The sequence below is a fragment of the Megascapheus bottae genome, chromosome 22 (genome assembly GCF_031878675.1).
Source record: "Megascapheus bottae isolate mThoBot1 chromosome 22, mThoBot2.hap1, whole genome shotgun sequence".
Taxonomy (NCBI): Eukaryota; Metazoa; Chordata; class Mammalia; order Rodentia; family Geomyidae; genus Megascapheus; species Megascapheus bottae.
This window is the reverse complement of record NC_143530.1, coordinates 6102272-6123880: the sequence shown is the minus strand read 5'-3', so window position 1 is coordinate 6123880 and position 21609 is coordinate 6102272. Positions and strand designations below refer to the sequence as shown.

Below are 21609 nucleotides of genomic sequence, written 5' to 3'. Positions count from 1 at the left end.
TGTTAGGGACTCCAAACAAAATAAGTGAGATGATAAAAAGAAAAGTTTGATCGCACATGTCAAGCATGGATGGAACATTAAAACCCTATGGCAATTTTTGATGACAAAAATTTGTCTTTTCTGTGTTTGATGTGCAGTTTTTCTTCCAAAAGGATCACTGGAGAGTGGGTAAGTCACATGGAATAAATGGAGTAATGTGACAATTACAGAAATTGGGACTCATAATGACTTGGTCATACTAAGAAACCTTGCAAGTTTCTTATTTGTTTTCATTCATTATTTACAAAGTCTGTGTTATGGGTGTTTCAGCTTAAATTACATATATTTCTCGCAGAATTAAAGAAATAACTTTCTTCTTTGTGGTTCATATTTATTAAGGAACTGTACAATTATGTCTGTTGAATTCTGATTTGTCCCCAAGATTTACTATTCTCCTTTAGTAGAGAAAGTATCGATGCTAAAAGGCAGCTCTAGGTCCACCCCAGGCAGTGCAGCATCCCCCTTTCAGGCTGGGGTGGGACCAGAGTAGGGAAGAGGCTTTCCTTCCACCATTCTGATATTACTTCTAAAGCAGGTGGGCCCGGGGAGCATGGTGGGCTTGAGAGAAAAGGATTGGGGTAAGAGGGAGATGAAGACGAAGACTCTGTGTGAGGGCAGACACACGAGAGGAGTAGGGGAGGAAGTGAGAGAAGATGGTGAAATGATACATGTATTACAAGTAGGGCGATGAGAAGAAGGGAACAGGAGGCTCCTCAGGTCACTTAGGTCTTGGATGACAGTAAGTTTATGAAATGAGTATCTGTCTCTAAAATTCTCATAGATACAGTCAACATGTGTTCCGAGTAAAGTTAGCGGGGCAGTGGGAGGAGAAGACAGACTATCCTTTTAATTTTGTCTCCTTTGTCTCAAGCCTGGATTATAAAATGTATCAAGTAAAACACAGACTAAACACTGGGGGATAAAAGACACTGCTTTCAAGATCTATAAGCCCAGGGCAGCAAACCCAAGCCAAATGAAAATTTCATAACTGTGTGATCTGTGTTTTTGTCCACCTACATGTTACCCCAAACATCCTGCCATTAACTAGCTGAATGGCTCATCAAGTAAACAAGACCCAGTGCCGAGGGGCTGGACAAGAGCAGGAGTCAGCCAGCTGACAGTCAAAGCAAAGTAGGGCACGGGCTATGCAGGTGAACTTGAATTTTACTTTGTGCAAGGCATGGGAAATCTCTTCAGTATCACATTGCCTTTCTTGTCCCTGCAGATGGTTCCCGCACGTCAGCAGGCCAGGAACGCCATCCCATTCCTGCGGTAGGCACTCTGTCAAAGAGAAAGGAAGCTGCAGTGAATGATCACTCAGGTTACACCAGAAAGGGAGGAAGAAGCTTTCTTCCTGTGCTGTAGACGACTGGCTACAAGCTAATATGGTACTCACTAGGAATATTTCTGGTGGCAAAACAACAGCAGCTGCTCTATTAGAAAGTGACTGTGGAGGTGGGCACTAGTGGTTCACACTTGTAATCCTACTTACACTGGAGGCTGAGAGTTGAGGACTGCAGTTCTAAGCCACCACCAGCAGGGACCTCATTGAGACTCTTATTTCTAATTAACCACTGAAAGGCCAGAAGTGGAATGGAGCTGTGGCTCAAGTAGGCCAGTGCTAGTCTTAAGCACCAAAGTTTGGGACAGTGCCTAATCCTGAGTTCAAGCCCCAGGACCAAGACACATTCACACACACACACACACACACACACACACACACACACACACACACACACACACGTGTGCGCGTGCGCACACCTTACTGTGGTTAACAAGGGTTAGTCTATTTTTGGGGAAGTGAGAAATAAGCAAAATAAAATACCTCATTTTGTTATCTGATTGGGTCTGTGTGCACCAAAGAGATGCTGTGCTGAGTCTGCTTCTCTGTTCCCCTTTCAACATGCTCAAGAACCAGTTCTAAGTATATGAACGGTCTATGAATTACCAACTCACTACTGTCTTCCCAGCCCGTGAAACCTTGTGCAGAAAGCTACGGGCTGACACTGAAAGACCCTTCCTCCCCCCAAGATGATGCTCTAAAGGGAGATTTGGCTTTCACCCCAAGTTAGAGACTTTGCACTTCAGAGTTGGAGGACCAGGAAAAAACAGGGCCTTTTGTGACTTATCCTGGATCTTTATTTTGCACAGAAGTAGAACAGAACTAAAATCTAGAATTTAGGAATAAAATATCTCCTTTATTGGCATATTTTACTGCTAACAGCTACATTTAGATAATTCATAATCTTCAATTTGTTCTTCTATATGGCTTATGAGCTTTCCTGCCCAGGCTGGCTTTTAACTATGATCCTCAGACCTCAGCCTCCTGAGTAGCTAAGATTATAGGCATGAGCCACCAAGTGCCTGGTTCTAGCTCAGCTTTTATTTAATTTTTGATTGGTCATAGGGCTTGAACTCAGGGCCTGGGCACTGTCCGTGAACTCTTAGGCTCAAGGCTAGCACTCTACCACTTTGAGCCACAGTGCTATGTACTTTTTTTGAGCGGTTACTTGAAGACACAAGTCTCATGGGGATTCTTCTGCCAGGGCTGGCGTTGAATCACAGTCCTCAATCTCAGCCTCTTGAGTAGGTAGGATTATAGGAGTGTGCTACTGTTTGTGCCTGTAGCCCAGTTTTCAACAGATGAAAACACTAATGCCAAGGGAGGCTGACCCTTGGCTCACTCTGAAGCTCCTCATGGATGGTTCTGATTCTGATAAGAGCTGTGTTTAGCTTGTCTGATCTTAATAGGCAAAGCTGATGTATGGAAATAAAATCTCTCTGGATTGGGGCCAGAAATGTGGCTTAGTTGTAGAGTGTTTGCCTAGCATGCCTGAAGCCCTGAACTTGATTCCTTGGTACCATGTATACAGAAAAAGCTGGAAGTGGTATAGTAGCTCAAGTGGTAAAGCGCAAGCTTTGAGCAAAAGAAGCCCAAGGACAGTGTCCAGGCCTGGAGCTCAAGCCCCAGGACTGGCAAAAAAAGTGGGGGGCTCCTAGGAGAAGAAAACTGAAGAGAGTGGAAAGTGGGAATGTAACTGTCTACTTCTGGCTCTTGTTATATAGTTAGGGATTCTTGGAGGAACACTTCACCTTTGAACTGCACAGATAATAACTCTGATAAGCTGACAGAATATAAAAATAAGATCAGTTTGACTGAAAGGTTCTGTGGCAAGTGTACTACCATTTGGGCCTTCAAGGAGGTGATGCACTAGGTTTCTGTTGAAGTCTCACTGAAGCTGTGCTCAGTGTGATAAACAATGTGGTCTGTCTGGATCTTTTTGGAGTTGGCCAATCTGGGCTAAATCCAGCAATAAAGGGGTCAATAGAAAGATTTGGTGCATATCGTACCCTCTGCTCAAATATATTAACTCCTAATTAAGACACATTTTAGATGATTTGGGGGCCACTGGAGCCTCCTGGGTTTCCCACAAGTAACAGGGCTCTTGAATTTTGGCCCTCCACAGGAGTGAGCTGGGAAGAAGGAAAGACTGTATAGCTCCCTTTGGCTCTGTTGGGTGGGTAGGAGGGAGCAGCAGAGTAAGCTGGGAGCAAAAAGCCTCCACTAACCCTGACTTGTTTACTGAAATATTAGATTGAGCTGGGAATGAGAAGGCAGTATCTTTTAACTAAATTAATCCTCACTCTGTCCCACCCTACATAGATGCTTTATAGTTAAGTCTCACTAGTGTTCATTAGGTGGCCTTTTTCTTTCTTCTGGCAGCCTCACTGCCAAAAGAGAGGTTTTTCTACCTAGGTTAGGTTGTCTCAAATTCCACAGCCTCTATCCACACACTGGAACTCGGCTCTGACCTCTGTGGGTTCCCTGACTCAGCCTTTAAGCCCTCTCTCCTAGTTGCTCCAATTGCCTGAGGAGAAGACTGTGTCCATGAGAGACATGCTGCTTTGCTTTAATATCATAACTCTTTGAAGCTCTGGAACTTCATATCAAAGCGGGGCAACAGCTTCTTAAAAGATAAAATATGCCCCTTTTCTTTGCTTCCCTGTGTCTGTGTGTGGGCAAGAGATTTAATTATAATGAAGAAAGCGGAATGGTGGTCTAAAGTCTTAAAATCAAAGTGGAAATCATGGCTGAATCTCATTAGCAAACATAAATACAAATAGGCACATCTTGTTTGCAATGTAGCCATGTGACTTTCCCCTTTTTGATAATTTCATTCTAACTCTGATATTTCAGAGAACCTAAATTGAACCATATGAAGTACAACACTCCAACATGCAAAACTCCTAATTAAACATGTTCCTTTTTGTGTATTTCCTTTATGTTACAAATTCTCTGTGGAAATCCTGGAGGGTAACTGTCTGACAACAGAGCCTTGATTTAAGAAGAGCAAGGGAGTCTTCTTTAAAGAGGAGCTATATCCTGATTAGCAAAATGGAAAAAAAAGAAGACATCACTAGCTCTCATTGTAGTCCAAGTAATTTGAGGGTTGATTTTTTTTCTGGGTCTTATTACGTAGAGGCCTAGGATGGCTTGGAACTTGCTAGATGACCGAGGCCAGCCTTGAACTCTCAATCCTTCTGCCTCAGCCTCCTTCCTCAATGCTGGGATTACAATTATGAGCTACCAGGCACAACAGAATTTAGATTATGAATGCTTTTCTTTCACTCCATGTCTTATTTTACTAAAGAACTCTAACATTGGGCTTTTTATAAATTGCTGGGCTACTACCGAGTTGTTTTACCATTCTGAATAAAAAAAAAAATCTCTGAATTAAACTTACTTGCTAAGTTATTATTCTTAATGGCACAAGTCATTTCAAATGATATGAAATGTGTACATGTAAAGTAATTAAGTGGTTCATACCAACCACACTCAATTTTAGAAAAAAATTTTTTGTAAATTTCATCTTTAATAATTTTATGAGGTTAAAAGTATACCATTTGTACATGTACATTACATTTCCTATGGAACTCCATGCACTTAAATACATTTCTGTTTAATAGTCAATGCTAGTTAACATTAAACTTTTACTCAGCTACTTTATATTATACTCATTCCAAGCAGTAATACAAACACATATGTGTGTGGCATGTGTATGCAGATGCACACACACACACACACACACACAAATATACACAATACTAGTTGCTGATCCAGATAACAGTTTTGAGGGAGCTTAGGCCATATAACAACTAATTTTTATTTCCCTTAGTTAACTAGTAGCTCCCAGAATGCATGAGTCTTACTATTTTATTTTTGTATGTCTAGGGTATAACTAATAGAAAAACTCCCCAAATTAGATGTTTAAGCAAATTTATCAGCACATCAAATATATCACATGCTACCATAAAGTTGGTTTTATTTTAAGGGTACACAGAAGTATAGGAGCATAGGAATCAATAAACATAATATATCACATTACAGAAAGAGGGCTAACAATATGATCCTCTTATTAGATTAAAATGCACTTAATATATTCAATATTCCTCCCTGAGAAAAGCTCTGAACAAATTAAAAGATGATATTGAAAGACGATACTCAAAGTGACAGAGCCTATATATAACAGGCAACACTATATTGAAGGGGAAAAACAGAAAGCATTTCCTCTAAATCAAGAACAAGGTGTATCCAGTCTTACTCCTCTCATATGGTAGTAGAAGTTTTAGCTACCGTGTTAGGCAAGAGGAGGAAATAAAAGGCACACAAATAAAAGGTAAAGAAGTCAGATCATCTCCCTTTGCACATGACAGGATGCTACACAAACCATAAATAATCTACCAAAAGCTTTTTGAATTCATAAATTTAGCTCTTTTAGTGACAAATTTGTTAGGAAAGAAATCATGTAGCACACATAAACTACCTAGAAATAAACTTAATCAAAGGAAATGAAAAGACCTCCACAATATGTTACAGAATACCGATGTCAATAAATAGGAGACACTAAACAACAGAAAGACCACCTGTGTTCATGGACTGGGAAAATGAACATTGCTAAAATGTTCATATTCAACAAAACCCCCAACCCAATAATATCTTTCAGGGGCCGGGAGTATAGTCTAGTGGTAGAGTACTCGCCTAGTATTCACGAAGCTCTGAGTTTGATTCCTCTGTACCACATACACAGTGGTGCTGTGGCTCAAGTGGCAGAGCACTAGTAAAAGGAAAAAGTATCCAGAGCCATACAGAGCCATAGTAACTAAGATAGCACAGTATTGGCAAGACAACAACAACAACAACAACAACAACAACAATAATCACACTAACGGTATACAACAGAGAAGCATACATCTAGGCTAATTGTCTTTTGACGAGGGTACCAAAAACCATTCTTTGGAGAAAGAACAGCTTCTTCAATAAATGGACAAACTTGATCCCTATTTTCACCCTGTACAAAAGTTGCCTCAGAGTGAGCAGGGCTCATGCCTGTGATCCTAGTAAGTCAGGAGGCTGAGATGTGAGGACTGGGGCTCTAAGCTAGCCCAGGCAGAAAATTTCATGAGGTTTTGATCTCCAATTAACTGCCAAAAATCTGGAAGTGGAGTTATGGCTCCAGAGTAGTGAGAGGTCAGTAGAGGAAACTAATGTATGTAGACTTACAGGAGAAAAGATGGGAGAAGAAAGTAAAGAAATATGGTATTTCAATCAAAGTCTGAAATTTGTAAAAGTGGTTTTGGTCTCCATATAGTGAAAATATTTATCCAAGAAACTTCTACTCGGGTGTGAACATCCTACTTCGAGTGGGATTTTGTTTGGCAAAGGGCTGTGAAAGAGTGGAAGCTAATACAGAACATGTCTATAAACAAATTTATTTATTTAGTACAGATTGACACATTCACTAGAGGATTTCAGCAATTACATGTGTAAAACTATTTCCTACGGTGGTTTCCTTTTGTGATTTTACTAATTTTTCCAATGTAGACCATTTTCATGCACTGGCTGCTATAAGCCATTTCACCACCCAAGCTGAAATGAACATATGGGAGACTCTGCCTTCTTTTCAATTGTTCACAAGTACAATTTCTACAGTTATACTGAGGATTCAGACACTTAAGAGATAATGATGTCAGGTTATTATAGTAGTATACACACATACACAATGCATACAATAGACACACATACATGCAACAGGCACATCTGGACACATATTCACACACATACATACAAGCACATACATGTAATCACATGTATATTCTATGTATGAATTGTATACACATGCATATAAGGTACATATAGGTCTTATTAATGAGACTTGATATGGTATCATGTCATAGTATACACATGTATAAAGGTATACATGATGTTCCAGGTTTATGTCATACATATGTATATATTCATGATGGTGTAATCTAAATTTGGAGAAATGTGGAGACTTTGGACAGGGGAATATGATAAAAGCATTTGGCGAAGCACAAAACATGTATAAAAGTGTAAAGTGTTTGCATTTGTATTCAATATGTATTTTGAATCTAGTTATAATTAGAGTCATCTGTACTCAAGTCTAGTAAAACAGTTGTGAATCACTGGCCTTGCCCCAGTGCATGGGTAGACCATCTAGGTCAATATGCCTTAGGATCTGGAGATTCTCTATTCTAACATAAGGTGCTTTGGGGAACTCAGAAATGGCTAGCATTCACATATTTTATTCATTTGCTCATTAATTTGTAAGTACTTAATAAATACCTGTGACATGTCCTGCACTGCTCCAGGTGCTGATGATGTGAATACAGAAATCTTATTTGCTAGTTGGCTCCTACACACATCAGTGGAGACAAGTACTATGAAGAGAAATAAGGCTGCTGAGGGGAGTGTGAGAGGAGCAGTGGTATGTCACCTCTCTGAGAAGGTGACCCTTGAAGTGAACACACGCCAGTGAAGTACAGGAGGAAGCCAGGCAGATGACTTACACATGTAACAGCAGAGACTGGGTGCGTTACAGGAAAACTGTGGGAGGTCTGTGGGAACACCCTGTCTACCTTCCAGTACTTTGGTTTTCCTGTGTATGTTCTTAGTGTAAGGCACAGGGTAAGCTCTGGGGCTGTAGTGAAATTGTCATGGTTTGTATTGCATAGGAGTTTCACTTGGGGCCAAGAAGTAGGGAGAGGGAGAAATATATGTTTAGAGGTATCTGCATGCACATACTCATGTGTACATAAAGGTTTTAAAAATAACCTTGTCAAGAATGACATCCCTATGCAGACCCAAGTGTCAGAGCTGCAGCTTCAAACCAGCAGATTACCTAATAGCCAGTGGTCTGTGTGGATGCTTTTATTGGCAAGGGCTGAGTGAAAGTGCCATCTATCTATCTATCTATCTATCTATCTATCTATCTATCTATCTATCTATCTATAATAAAAAATAAGCCAATTCCTAATCACTGTTTCCATTTCCTTTTAAATCATCTTTAAATATGGTAAGATTTTGGTGATCTATTTCCCTCCCAGTGTCTTACAAGGTAAGAAAACAAAGAAAGTATGCAAAGCAGCAGGGGAAAGGGCACAAACCCTGTCCTTACTGGTAAGTTGCCTGGGGCACTGTGGCACCCAGCTGCAGTTCTCTCCTAGAAACATGCGCTGCTCCCCCCACCCCCATTCAGGAACTTTTATTCCTTTTTAAGAGTGTTAAATAGCATACATCAAGGGGAGTTTTGCTGTGACATTTCAAACTCCCTCTTCTCATCCCTCTTTCTCCCTTCTGAAACAATTTCAACAGTTTTTCCTGTTCTCTTTTCATCTATGCATGTAAAGTCTGTGGAGCAATCTAAGCTTCCTTCATACACCATCCCTTCACCCATTTCCATGAAGTGCATTCTCCTAATAAGACTGTTTTACTTTCCTGTCACTCGTGTGTGTGTGTGTGTGTGTGTGTGTGTGCGTGCGTGCGTGTGTGTGTGTGTGTGTGTGTGTGTGTGTGTGTTTAGTAGACTAAGTTGTAGGATAGAAAATCAACAAAAGGGGGCCGGGAGTTTGGTCTAGTGGTAGAGTGCTTGCCTAGCATGCATGAAGACCCGGGTTCGATTCCTCGGTACCACATACATAGAAAAAAGCCGGAAGTGGTGCTGAGGCTCAAGTGGTAGAGCTCTAGCCTTGAGAAAGTCCAAGGACAGTGCTCAGGCCCTGAGCTCAAGCCCAGGACTGGCAAAAAAAAAAGAAAAAAAAATCAACAAAAGAAGAAAAACTGTCTTTTTATATACAAGCAATAATCAAGAGGAAATAAATTCAGAAATCACAAACAGGACTGGGGAAATTTTACGCCAAAATGTGCAAGACCTGTACAATGAAGATTTGAAAACATTGCTAAGGAAAAAACCCAGAAAGACTTCAGTCAATGAAGAGAGATAATGTGTTAATGAGTTGGGCTGTGCTCTGCAATCTTACCTATGTCCTCAGTTCACTTCCTTTCTGGATACCTAGATGTTGAACATTTAAAAATGTTGAAAAAGAATGAAGTTGATAAGATATATAGCTCTGATTTCACAATGTAATATATAGCTAATGTAATCAAGTCAATGTGGTTTTGGTCTACAGAAAGAGATACAGTCCAGAGAACCAAAAGAGAGCTACATGTAGTAAATGGCAGAATACAGGGAAAAATATAAGCCTTTCTAACAAATAATCCTGGATTAATTGGACACGGTTATGTGCAAAACAATAAATCTTTTTTTTGTTGCCGTTGTTGGTTGTGGAACTCTGGGCCTGGGGACTGTCCCTGAGCTCTTTAGCTCAAGGCTACTGCACTATCCCTGGGCCTGGGTGTTGTCCCCAAACTCTTCAGCTCAAGGATACTGACTGACCCCTGAGCCAAGGCATAAGAATCCCACAGACTTTAGTGCCCTGGCTGGCTTTAAACCATAATCCTCAGATCAGCCTCCTGAGTAGCTAGGATTACAGGTGTGAGCCACTGCGCCTGGGCTCACAAAACAATAAATCTTTATCTTCCCTTATACCACATATAAATAGTAACTAGACATGAGTAAGATTCCAAAAGAAACTAGAAAGAGTTCTACCCGCTCTCAATGTGCCAGCAGTCTTTAAAACAGCCTTTCCCAAGGAGGGTTTAAATCCCATTCTGGAGAGGAGAACCATCCCTGCTACAATACAGCGTGTGTGGCAGCATCACGGTGCTTTTCAACTTCACTTTCTCCACTGTAGTTGAGACTTACAATCATTAAGCCCTCAACTTAATGCAAAAGGTTAGTTAAGGTTATAAACAATTGGAATCACTTATCTCTTGAAGCATTAGAACCAGTTGTCAATATGCCCAGTGAATTAACCACAAGAGCAATACACCACTAAAAATCCCTGGGGAAGTTTTTCAGAGCACAAATGCCAATACTGCTACAGAATAGGAAAAACAGCAAGCCTTCCAAACGGGGAGGAGTTGGGAAAGGCAGTGAGACTAGGGAATCATATACTGTAGGGAAAATAGACAGGGCTCTGGGGAGAAAATGGAAAGGTTGGCTATTAAAAAAATATTCTCTCTTCCCAAGTAAACTACTATTTTGAAAGGTAGAGAATATCTTTCTATACTGTAAATGCAGGTTTAGCCTTCACATTAGAGCCCCTTTAATTTTTTTTTTTTTTGCCAGTTCTGGGGCTTGAACTCAGGGCCTGAGCACTGTCCTTGGGTTTTTTCCTCAAGGCTAGCACTCTGCCACTTGAGTCACAGCACCATTTCTAGCTTTTTCTATGTATGTGGTACGAAGGAATCGAACCTGGGTCTTCGTGCATGCTAGGCAAGCTCTCTACCACTAGGCCAAACTCCCGGCCCCAATCCCTTTAAATTTTATTCTCTCTCTCCCTCCGGCCCCGCCCTTGAGTTAAAAAACAGCACTTGAAAATAAAGAATGTTACTTCTTGGTAACAGGTTAAGAATCACAATAAACCCTTGGGCATAACTCAAGACACTGTTTTGGGAAGTGGTTAGTATTTTCTTACATTAAATTTGGGGACTGTACTATCTACCATATATTTTCCTAATAGCCAATACAGTTACCTGGCTATATGTAATATGCCACTGTCTTTCTTGCTTCATCTTCCCCCTCCTAACCCTCACACCCTTTGAGTATTTCTCCAAATGACCTGAGACTACAAGTCTGGTCACAATCAAAGAGTCTGCACATTAAAGGAAGTCAGTCAACATTGGTTATAACAACTCAGATTTGGCATTACATAAATATTTACTATGTGAATAAGGACCGTGAAAACAATAGATACTCATAAACACGAGTGTCTACTGCTGCTAGATTCACACCATGGTTATCATATTACTAGATGAAACTAAGTTTCAAATAGAAATTTTAACAATTATGGGAAGTTTAAAATTTCCTCCACTTTATGTTTTTTTTTTGCCAGTCCTGGGCTTGAGCTCAGGGCCTGAGCACTGTCCTTGGACTTTCTCAAGGCTAGAGCTCTACCGCTTGAGCCTCAGCACCATTTCCGGCTTTTTTTTTTTCTAGGTATGTGGTACCGAGGACTTGAACCCAAGTCTTCGTGCATGCTAGGCAAGCACGCTACCACTAGGCCAAACTCCCGGCCATTTCCACTTTGTTTTAAAGGTAAAATGTTAATCTGAGCTCCAGACTATGGCTTAAGATCTATAGGTCCAGATCATTTTCTCTGCCATTCATTAGAGTTGACAGTTATTCTTAACTCCATAAATGGTTCCTTGTAACTGGGCTTCTGGAGGTCTCTTTTCATCCCTATTTCTCACAGTGGCTGGCAATGCACTAGAACCACCCAGGGAGCCTTTCTTTCAATATCCTAGGAGTCAGACCACACCCTACAGCAATTAATTCTGGAGCAAGGCCCTGGTGGCAGCTGCAGTGTTCCACTGGGGTGCAGAGTCACTGACTTGCAGGGTCTTTCAGGTTCATTCTCAGCCTTACTCCCAGTGCCTTTACTCCAGGGGTTACAGCTGTCTCCTCAACAGATACCTCCCCAGGCTTTTGCTGTGACCTAGTTCATCAGTAAGCCTTCTCTCTCAAAAGTTGATAGGCATTGAAGTAGTCCAAAATGCTTTGCTCTTGAGACATTTTCTTCACCAGCAATTATTTGTGTACATTTCAAAGGTTTATGGCTGACAAGGGTTTTCTATAAGCATTATCTGATCTGAACCTCTCTGGAACTCTGCAGAGCAGAGCTCCATGATGGAGCCAGGACACAAAACACTCAACCCAGTGCATATGCCATTACTTCAGTCCACCTGACTATGCTCTGAAGAAGTGGACTGGTGAAAAGGGGGGATTCTCTTTTTAAAGGCATTTTAGTGTAAATGTGATATGACAAGATAGGTTGGAACTGGAGCACGGGGTATCATCTATGGGAATGGTTACATAATTTAATGAGATGCCTGGGATATCGTATGTGGTCAGCATATATTTGTAGAGTGACCAATACACAACATTATCCAAGCTTAACAATGTCTATGACACTTCTAAACCGTGTAAGTGTTTCAAATAAATCTTTATTTTTTTCATCTTGGTTTTATCTATTTTGTTTCTAACTGTAAGGATCTAGAGAAAGGGTCAGAAATGTAATGCCACATTCAGGCTGAATTAGTCTTCAAGGAAGGCAAGAACAGACTGAAGGACAAGAAGATACACAGAATTGTCTAGTCTTCCTGCCTGGAAGAATAATTTCGGGAAGTAACTAAATATGTGCAGGAGAAAATATTAACTGAAAACAGCCCACAAGACCCATATAATTAAATTAAATAAGGGCTCACTATTCCAGCAGACTGGCCAGATGTAGACCTTTAGTACAGCCATGGAGGCCACCGGTCTATGGATTAAGAGCTAGTTCACTGTGATGGTGATCTATTTAGCTGGAAAGAAGACAGCTATTATGTATTTGAAATAATGCTCCTAACACACCTGACCTGAGGACCACCACTGGTTGACATCTGGAGCAATGCACGGATAGCACTTCCTCTCTAGACAGTGAAGTCTGAGCAGTTGTAGGGTGGATAGGAGGCCAAGAATTGGTCAGGGTTGATGACTAAAATCTGGGAATCAAAATGCTAGTTAATGGTGGGACAACTTCCAAGAAACAGAATTAACAATTTAAAAGAGTTACTGAGTAAAAAGGTAATAATGCTCAGATTAAATTTTAACCAACAAATGATTTAAAGAGGCCTGAGGGACAATCTCATTACTGAAAAAAAAAAAAAAAACCCTTAAATAAAATAAACAGAAAATTACTTGACTCATAGCCTCCCTGCCTTCCACCCCAGTTTATTCTGCTTCCTTTGTTGCCTCAGTCTATCTTAGAGTCCTTTGGGGGCTTTAAAGGGACACACACTTCTTGACATACATTAGGCAGGTCACATCTAGATATATGTTTTTTGAATTAAGATGGCTTATTTAAAGCAATAAGAAGCTGCCACAGAACAGCCAAAATTATACATATTAGAGATGGAAAAGACCTATTAGATCATCAAGTCTGTCCCTCCGGGCTAGTGCTGGAGAAGCAATCGAAATAAAATGATCTACTCGCTCCAACTGTTCTCTGTGGTTAACAAGACAAAAACATTCTCAAACAGAAATGGGTTTTGGAAGTTTATGACTAAAATACTGAAGTTCCCTTTTTTTCAATTATTTGGTTGTCAGTTAGAATTTGGTGAAACCTGTTTTATTTTGCTTTGGTTGTGTATGTGTGTGTGTGTGTATGTATGTGTGTGTATATATGTATGTATGTATGTACATACATATGTATGTACGTATCTGTCATCTTTGTATCTGTGTATACACACAATATATGTACGTGTTATGAAGCCAGCACTCACTACGACTTATAATTTCTTCAGTTATCAAGAGTCCCATTAATGTAGACAATAAACTACTGTTTTTTTGACTGATAGAGATTCAGATAATCAAGACTTGCTAGTGCAGAAACCATACTGTTGGTGTTTATGATTTAATCATAAGGCTGTAATGTTCTCTTGATCACTGCCCTGCTGCTCCTCTAGGACACTGTCTACTGAGCAGTCTGAGCTAGCTTTCAGCATCTACCAGAAAGAGAAGCCGTCAGTCAGTCAGGATGTGAGGCATTCTGTCTTCTACTGAACCTGGCTGTGAGGTGGAAGGCTTATGAGCTGAGTGCTCCAGAATAGCCGATTCTGCTGAGGCTCTTCCTTCTCCCATCTCATGTCTCCCCTGCCGCATTTTTTCTTTCTTTCTTTATACCTCTTGCAGATTCAGTTTCTATTTAGTGAGCATCCCTTATACTCTATTCATGACCACAAACAAATGAAAGCAAAAATGCAAGCATCTAAAACACACTAACATATAAATAAGACATTTTTCACATACAAGAAATATGGAAGTTTATTTGCATTTACCTAATTCTTTTAAGATAAAGATGTTCTAACAATCTACAAATGTGACCATTATTTTCACACACCTTAATGTCGATTACAGGAGGCAAGATTACTTAAGTTCTAAGAAAACACCAAGAGTAAAAGCAAACAGGACTTCCTTATCTAAAAGACAGAAACATGAAAGACATAAAAATGTGTCCTTGCTGAGGTGCCTGTCAGAATGAAAACCAGCACAGAATTCATTCTTCACCACTCATTTGTATAACTCATAGTGGTCAGTTCTGACTGAGGATCTTGTGTTCATGGATTTCACTGTTCTTTCCATCACAAGGACTTACATATAAACACACCATACTTAGCAGGGACTATCACAGAAGCCCACACATTGACTCTGCTCCCTTCTCCAGAAGCTTTGCTGCAGAGCAGGGAGGGAGGCTGGACTTCAAGCCCAGCCCTCTTAGACCAGCTGCTTGAGACTGCCAGCTGTTGCTTCTGTGACAGTGTTTTCATCTCCCAGGTTTTGTGGTCCCCACTGAAAAAGATAAGGGACAGCAGACAGCCTGTTTCAAGTACACTCAGAAATGAGGGCAAGCACATGCAAAAGAGAGCAAGAAGGCATGGGTTTTCTGACTTTGCTCCTGTAATGAAATAGTCATCTTCATCAGTAGTGGTTTCTTTGTACGTTTCCATTTCCTTACTGTACACCACAGGCACTGACCTGCAAAGGCTACTGTGATAGACATGTTGTGTGCATGGTTTGCAATCAGAGGCACATAATACAGACAGATATCAGATATAGCCTTATATTTCAAGCACCCCTGTTACAAATGTCCCCCATTTTGGTTCAAGGTTACCTTTAAGGGCCCTCCCCCCACTCTGCTTCTTCTCATCAGGGACATTTCTGGCTGTCTAAAGGGGAGAAAATCATTTGCACTACCATTCCTGTTTAGTAAGATTGAAAACCGTATTGTTTGCCACTCTGCCTACTCAAGCTGATGGCCTTTTAATAGTTTCAATGAAAGTTGTGCAAGGAAATAATATTCTATACTTTTCGGTCTCCAGGGAGGAATATGGCTGTTCCCAGAAGAAAGTGAGTCTTTGCTGAATCTGCTACTTTATGAGTAAAACAGGAAGTTCAGTCCTCTTTTATTGTACCTTTTCCATTTTTGAAAAGTTGCCCAAATAGTTCCAAGTAGAGTTAAAGTTATTAATGTCAAGAAGCCAAAATCTTTCTCCATGGTTTGCTGAATGAGGAAGGAAAAAGACTGTTTGCACTTAGCTATCCTTTGAGCCAAAGGGGGGGCTCAAAGGGGAGAGAGGGAGAAAAAAAGAGAGGGAGAAAGAGAGAGAGAGAGAGAGAGAGAGAGAGAGAGAGAGAGAGAGAGAGAGAGAGAGAGAGAGAGGGAGGAGAGAGAGAGAAAGAGAGAGGGGAAGAGAGCGAGAGAGATAAGTGACAAGGGCTAGTGTTTAATGTTTTAGCAATGCTCTGCCCTCAGTCCCACAGCTGAGTGTGACTAGTCCATCTTTAAGACAGATAGGCACTTCTGTGAGAGACAGCACACTCGTCACAGTGCTTCTGCCATTGGGAACTCACACATGCAAACCATTATGTAAAATATAATTCCTTTTACTTTAAGAATACTCAAGATCATTAGACATGGTTTCTTCAATGTTAAAAAATCAGGCCAAAAAGTGAAAATAAACAGTTTTAAGTAGTCACAACATAATTCCCTCATGCATTTATGAAAATACAGTAAAAGTGACTGAAACTGTGGCTTGACCATTTTTCTATTTTCACAGTTCTCTGACATTTGCCCTCTTACCTATATTACACTGCACTTTCACTATATTTCAAGCATTCACACAGCAATAGGCAAATAGGTGGACTTCGAGGGAGGTACTGAAAAACTGGAAGCAGCCTAGAAGCTTGCTGTAAATTAAATAAACTCCTTATAAATAACACATGGTAACAAATGAGCAAAAAAGGAGGGTATGACAACATGACATAATTTTTACGAACAGCAACTGAATGTACAGCACTGCTTTCTCTAATAGTATGCTGGGCTAATTTAAAGCTAAGGTGATGATTCCGTTGATTTAACAGTTTAACGTGGAACTCATAAATAAGAATAAAGTTTGTAATAAAGAAATCATGAGAGCTTTAGCATTTATGAATACAGAATTAGGTATGTTGTTATATGAGGGACAGATACACATTTTAACTCAATTTTCTAATGCTATAAACCACCCAAAACATTTAGGCTGAAGAGTGAGCAGTCTTATTTAGAGTCAGGGGAAATTTTTTTAATTAAACATTTGGAAATTATCACTAGGTTTTAGTTGGTAAATATTCTCTTTTTTATGTTGTTCTTATTTGTGCTTTGCTTCTTGCATAGTTTGCCCTCTTAAACTCTTTGAGGGTACACTGAGGTTTGAACTCTGAACCTTGCGCTTGCTAGAGTGATATTCTACCACTTGAGCTACAACTCCAGCTTTGCTTTTTGTTGGCTATTTTAAAGACAGGGTCTCAGGACTGCTTTGAACTATGACTGTTCTACCCTAGGGAAGAAAAACATCTCACATCAATTCGATTTTTAATGTTCAGGTTTAGCTTAAGACTAACTGGCTTTATTTTTGAAAAATGTACGCTTGGATTATTTAGGTAAGTAAGTGATTCAGCTCTTCTACTTTACTTTACTACTGCTATTATTATGTGTGTGGTGTTAGTAATATATTTCTTTAAAAATATGTTTTTATTCTGGCCGCCAGAATAAAGTAATAATATACAATCCATTTTTCCCTACCTGGGACTAGATAAAAATACCTTTAGAGAACAGTCACTTCCAAACAGGAAGAAGACATTATAGCCCCCAATCCCCTAATAAGCAACTCTCAGGCTACCTTACTAGGGAGCTGGCAATAAGTTCCTGTTCATACTGGTAGAACTCACTGACATTTTTGCAACAGACAAAACCTACTGAGGCATAGAGTAGCAAGAGCTGAGCAAAAGGGGAGTAGTGATTTCAGTATGCCCCCAGCTTCTACCTCAGGTAACTACTTGGTCCCAGAAGCCTTCCTTAGGCCACTTGATGCTTATGCTGATGAATTTACTGGTTCTTTTTTGTTGGCTAACTTATATAGTCCTTTAAGTCCAAGTATCTAGGACCTAAAGATACTTCTTGCAGAAGGCCTTCTCTGAATGTTATGATAGAGTTAGGTCTCACGAAGTGTACTGAGTTCACAGTGGCTACTATCCCCACTAATTACACCAGGCTGCCCACATCCTTGGCCATAAGCCCACGGCAGGAAGTGGAGACTGTTCAATTATGTGACTCTTGTCCCTGGCTCTCACCCTGACACGTGGTCAGATGCCAATAAATATTCATGGAATACCTCAGTAATAGGCTGAAATGATATTAATGATAACTAGATTAGTACTTGTCATGTACCAAGCATTATTCTAAACTCCTGTTGGGGCTCAGAAAAAACAATATCCCAAAGTATTAAACATGCTGCGCCCTTTGAATGAAAGGAGACCGGAAGGCCTTAGAAGCCACCTTGGAATCAAGGTCTGTTCAGTTTCCTTCACTGCCCACTCAATAAGGAAAGGGGCTCTCTCCGAACTTCTATCACTGAAGAAATGTCTTCCTAAACAAATGCAATCATTTTACACTCTAGCCATGGAGAGATAATAACCAGGAAAGCGTAACCACCAGAAAAGGAGGGAAAGACATGTCACCATGCCCTGAAAGACTGTCATCCACTCTCTGAGGGAGGACTGGGAAGATGACTTCCTCACTGACACCTGCCCACCCCTCACTTTGCTGCTACCTCCAACCCTGAGGAACGTTGTCCCAGGACACTGTCTCTTGGTTGGACTTATTCTATTCTCTTAAAAACCATCCCTGTCCTGGAGGTCCTTTCATTTAGCTTCATCCCAGAGCCATAGAATGTGTGATGGCTGTTCTTAATGTACTATGGTATTTCTCATCTCTTTGGTTGTCCCTTGGTTATCTCATATTGTTATACATTGTATGTATGTTTATTTATTTGAAATAGGATAGGGAGGGGGGAAAACAAGATGAGGGGAGGGGGTGGGGAGAGGGAACTGGAGAAAAAAACAAGAGAAGGGATATCAAAGTTTGTGAAGAAATGCACCTTCTATCTGGTGAATATAATGTAACCCTTCTATTAATTACAGTAAAAAAAATCAACAAAAAAACCCATCCCCACTCCTTACTATCCCTAGAGCCACTCATCCATGTCTCTCTTCTCTGTGTCGAGCATATTTGAACTTCAAACATGCATCCTTTTGAGCTTAGACTTTTGCTTATGCACATATTGCATTTTTTTTCCACCTCACAATTTGTCCTTAGTTAATTTTTCAACAAACTTGCAGAGGGCAGAGAGGAAATTCCCCTGTCCCCACACCCTGTAAGTTAATGTTGCTAATAATGTTGCCAGGTGAGTACCACTACCAACCCATTTATAGATAAAGAACTTGAACAGAGAGACTCTTCTGGATCTTTTCCAGTTGGTTTATTTTGGTAGTAGTACACCAATTAAGGTGAATGTAGTTACATGTTACGAATAATGGTGAACTAAGAGTAACTGCTGATTGATACTAAATCACAATAATGATTAGGTAGAACCACACCAATATTGTAACTTTATGTGGTTCAGCCTCATGTATTGAGTTTAACTACGGCTTAGTTTTTACCCCTGGGCCTGCCTATCTATCTGTCTGTCTGTCTGTCTGTCTGTCTGTCTGTCTGTCTATCTATCTATCTACCCACAACTAGAAATAAACAAAGATACCACCACCACCCCCCCTTCCCTGGGGGGGGGGAAAGAGCAGCCCTTGTCTACCCTTCTAGGAAGTGATGGGTGCCCGGATAGGAACCTGAGAAGTCATAAAAGCATGGAATTCAACAGCTTCATTTCTGGAGGCTACCTTTTCTATAAACTTCTCAACAATAACCTTGGTTGTGATACAACCTGCTTGTATAGGTCATGTCAAAAGGGGCAAAAAAATCTATGTAATAATATGTTCTGTAGCTTTAATTTATATAGTGTGACATAAAACTTTTTAAAAAGAGAAAAATATTTGTAGCTGAAAATGATTTAAATTTGCTGGTTCCCAGCACTTCTGGAACATTGCCAGTGTTAGTTTGGATTGGACCTCTCAGACTCTGCATTATGCTAGTCTGATGTAGTCTAAAACATACACTTGATATAAAGAAGTAAAAAAGAGTCCACCTAACTCCACATAATTGACAGTCTGTTCTCAAGTTGCCTTGCTTTGAGCCAGAATGTTTTGTTTGTTTCACTCTAGAAGAGGGTGATTCTGTGTCTCTCAGTGATGAAAATACCTTATAGGCTAATCCAAAGCTATCTAAGGCAAATGCTCACAGAAGGGAACAGAACTTGTTTTTAAGGCTAGGAACATTTTTAGAGTCTCCTGGAGATTTTCATTTCAAAATCTCCAAATTCAACAATTCTTCAGCCTTGGTAAACTTTCAAATGGAAAGCTCCAATATTTAGAGTAAATAATGTCTAAGCTTCCCTTCACAGCAAGTTTTCTTTTTCTCCCTGTCATAAGAGTGTTATATCCTGGCAGCTGAAATACAGAACTCCTTTGTAGTACAGCTATCATGCTATACCACTCAAAATGTGTTGCTAATGAGGTTATTGCGTAGAAGAGCCATAGAAGGACATGGAAAAAAGAAAATACCCTGACAAATGTGTTGACCAAAGGATGCCAACAACTCTCCCAGGGTCCTGTCCGAAATTCAAGGATTTAAAAAAGTAAAAATGAATATTAGTGTATGTGAAAAATCACAACATTGAAACATAAGTCCATTTATCTTTAAACTATTTTTTCTAGTTCTCTTCCAAAATTTTGCTGGTTATTAAAACACTGCTGTGTAAATAAAAAATGTTCTGCTTTATAACTTAACTCCTATTTCTTGTCCTTGCAATATAATAATATCATTGTTTATTATATCACAGTTATTCTTAAGGCAGCAGAGGCTGACTTGAAGGAATCTAGTTAGCACATTGAGGACTGGCTGTTGCAGGAGGATAAGATTACTCAGAGGAGGACAAAGAAGGTCTTGGGAAGTTAAGAGTATAAACTTGTGACTCCAGAGATAGGTAGAGCTCTTCATCAATACCATTCTGTGTGCTGAATGGGCTCTCCAAAGCTGAGCTACCCATTGATAAGGTCATGGGCAATATATTACCAGAGCTTCAGAGAAATCACTCAAGTTCCAGATTGGGAATATCACTACAAATCAATGTTCATGGGCACTTGCTATAACTAGGGAAGTGTAATCACCAGAGCAAATGCCCACTTTTGCATCTCATTGCAGATATTCATAGTTCTTTGCTATATGTACCTAATGATTTTGATCTGAGGACCACCAAAAATGAGAGTGTTTGGTAGTCTATAAAATGCCACAACTCTTACCAGATGAGACACCATATATGCTATACTTACAGTTACAGACTGTTGGAGTTAAAATAGGCCTTTAAGGTAATTTAGTTCAACTTTCTCATTGTACAGCTGAGCTTGAGGGGCTTTCCCAAATGTTGTTCAGTCAGTCAATGGCTGGACTGGGAACAAAACCAGGTCTGCTGATTCCAATTTGGCTACTTCTGTCATCATAACAGGTTTCAGCCATGACATACTATTTAAACAAGGCAGTAGCTCAGACATAATGGAATTAGATTCTATGAACTAGAGAAACTAGTTAACAGAAAACTCTTTGTTTAATTCCTAAAAATTCAAGTTGTGGAATTATAACTTAATATGCTGTCCATACACATAAAAAGGCAAAGAAAATTATATATGAATTATTAAAGATTCTAAAATGTCAAACATGTTTGCACAAGTGAGATTGGTATATCCAATGCAGGAAATTTACTCTTCGTTGGGCAGGATTTAAAAAAAAATCTACTGTATTTATGAAGTAAAGTGTAAAATTTCTACATAAAACAATTCTTTCTCTAGTGAGCATACATTAAAAAAAAGCACTAGATGGGGAATCAAGAAACCTCATTCTATTCTGAACTCTGCCATGAATCCATTGAGTTACCCTAACTTTATGAGCTACAGTTTCTAATCTGATCTAAGAACTACCTTTTAATCCTTTCCATGTATAAATTAAAAAAGTGCATTGAGAAAACATGTTGAGAAAAGCCTGGAAAGTTCTGTGCTATTGCCCTATGAGCTGACCAAAATGAACAGGAAAAGACTGGAAGTGCTACCCAGTCCTCTTCAAACT

General features: G+C 39.9%; 1 protein-coding gene across 2 annotated transcripts in view; it reads right to left on the bottom strand.

Moving 5' to 3' along the window:
- Positions 1-349: 349 nt before the first annotated feature.
- Supt3h (SPT3 homolog, SAGA and STAGA complex component) overlaps positions 350-21609 on the bottom strand; it is a 251889-nt gene continuing 230629 nt past the window's right edge. Inside the window, exon 12 of one of the 2 annotated variants that reach the window (XM_090355553.1) lies at positions 350-1320. In XM_090355553.1, coding sequence (XP_090211679.1) covers positions 1279-1320 — 42 coding nt within the window. In that variant the 3' untranslated portion in view covers positions 350-1278. Of the gene's footprint in view, positions 1321-14721; positions 14853-21609 lie in introns of those variants that run through there. The other variant, XM_090355552.1, reaches the window with a different exon arrangement.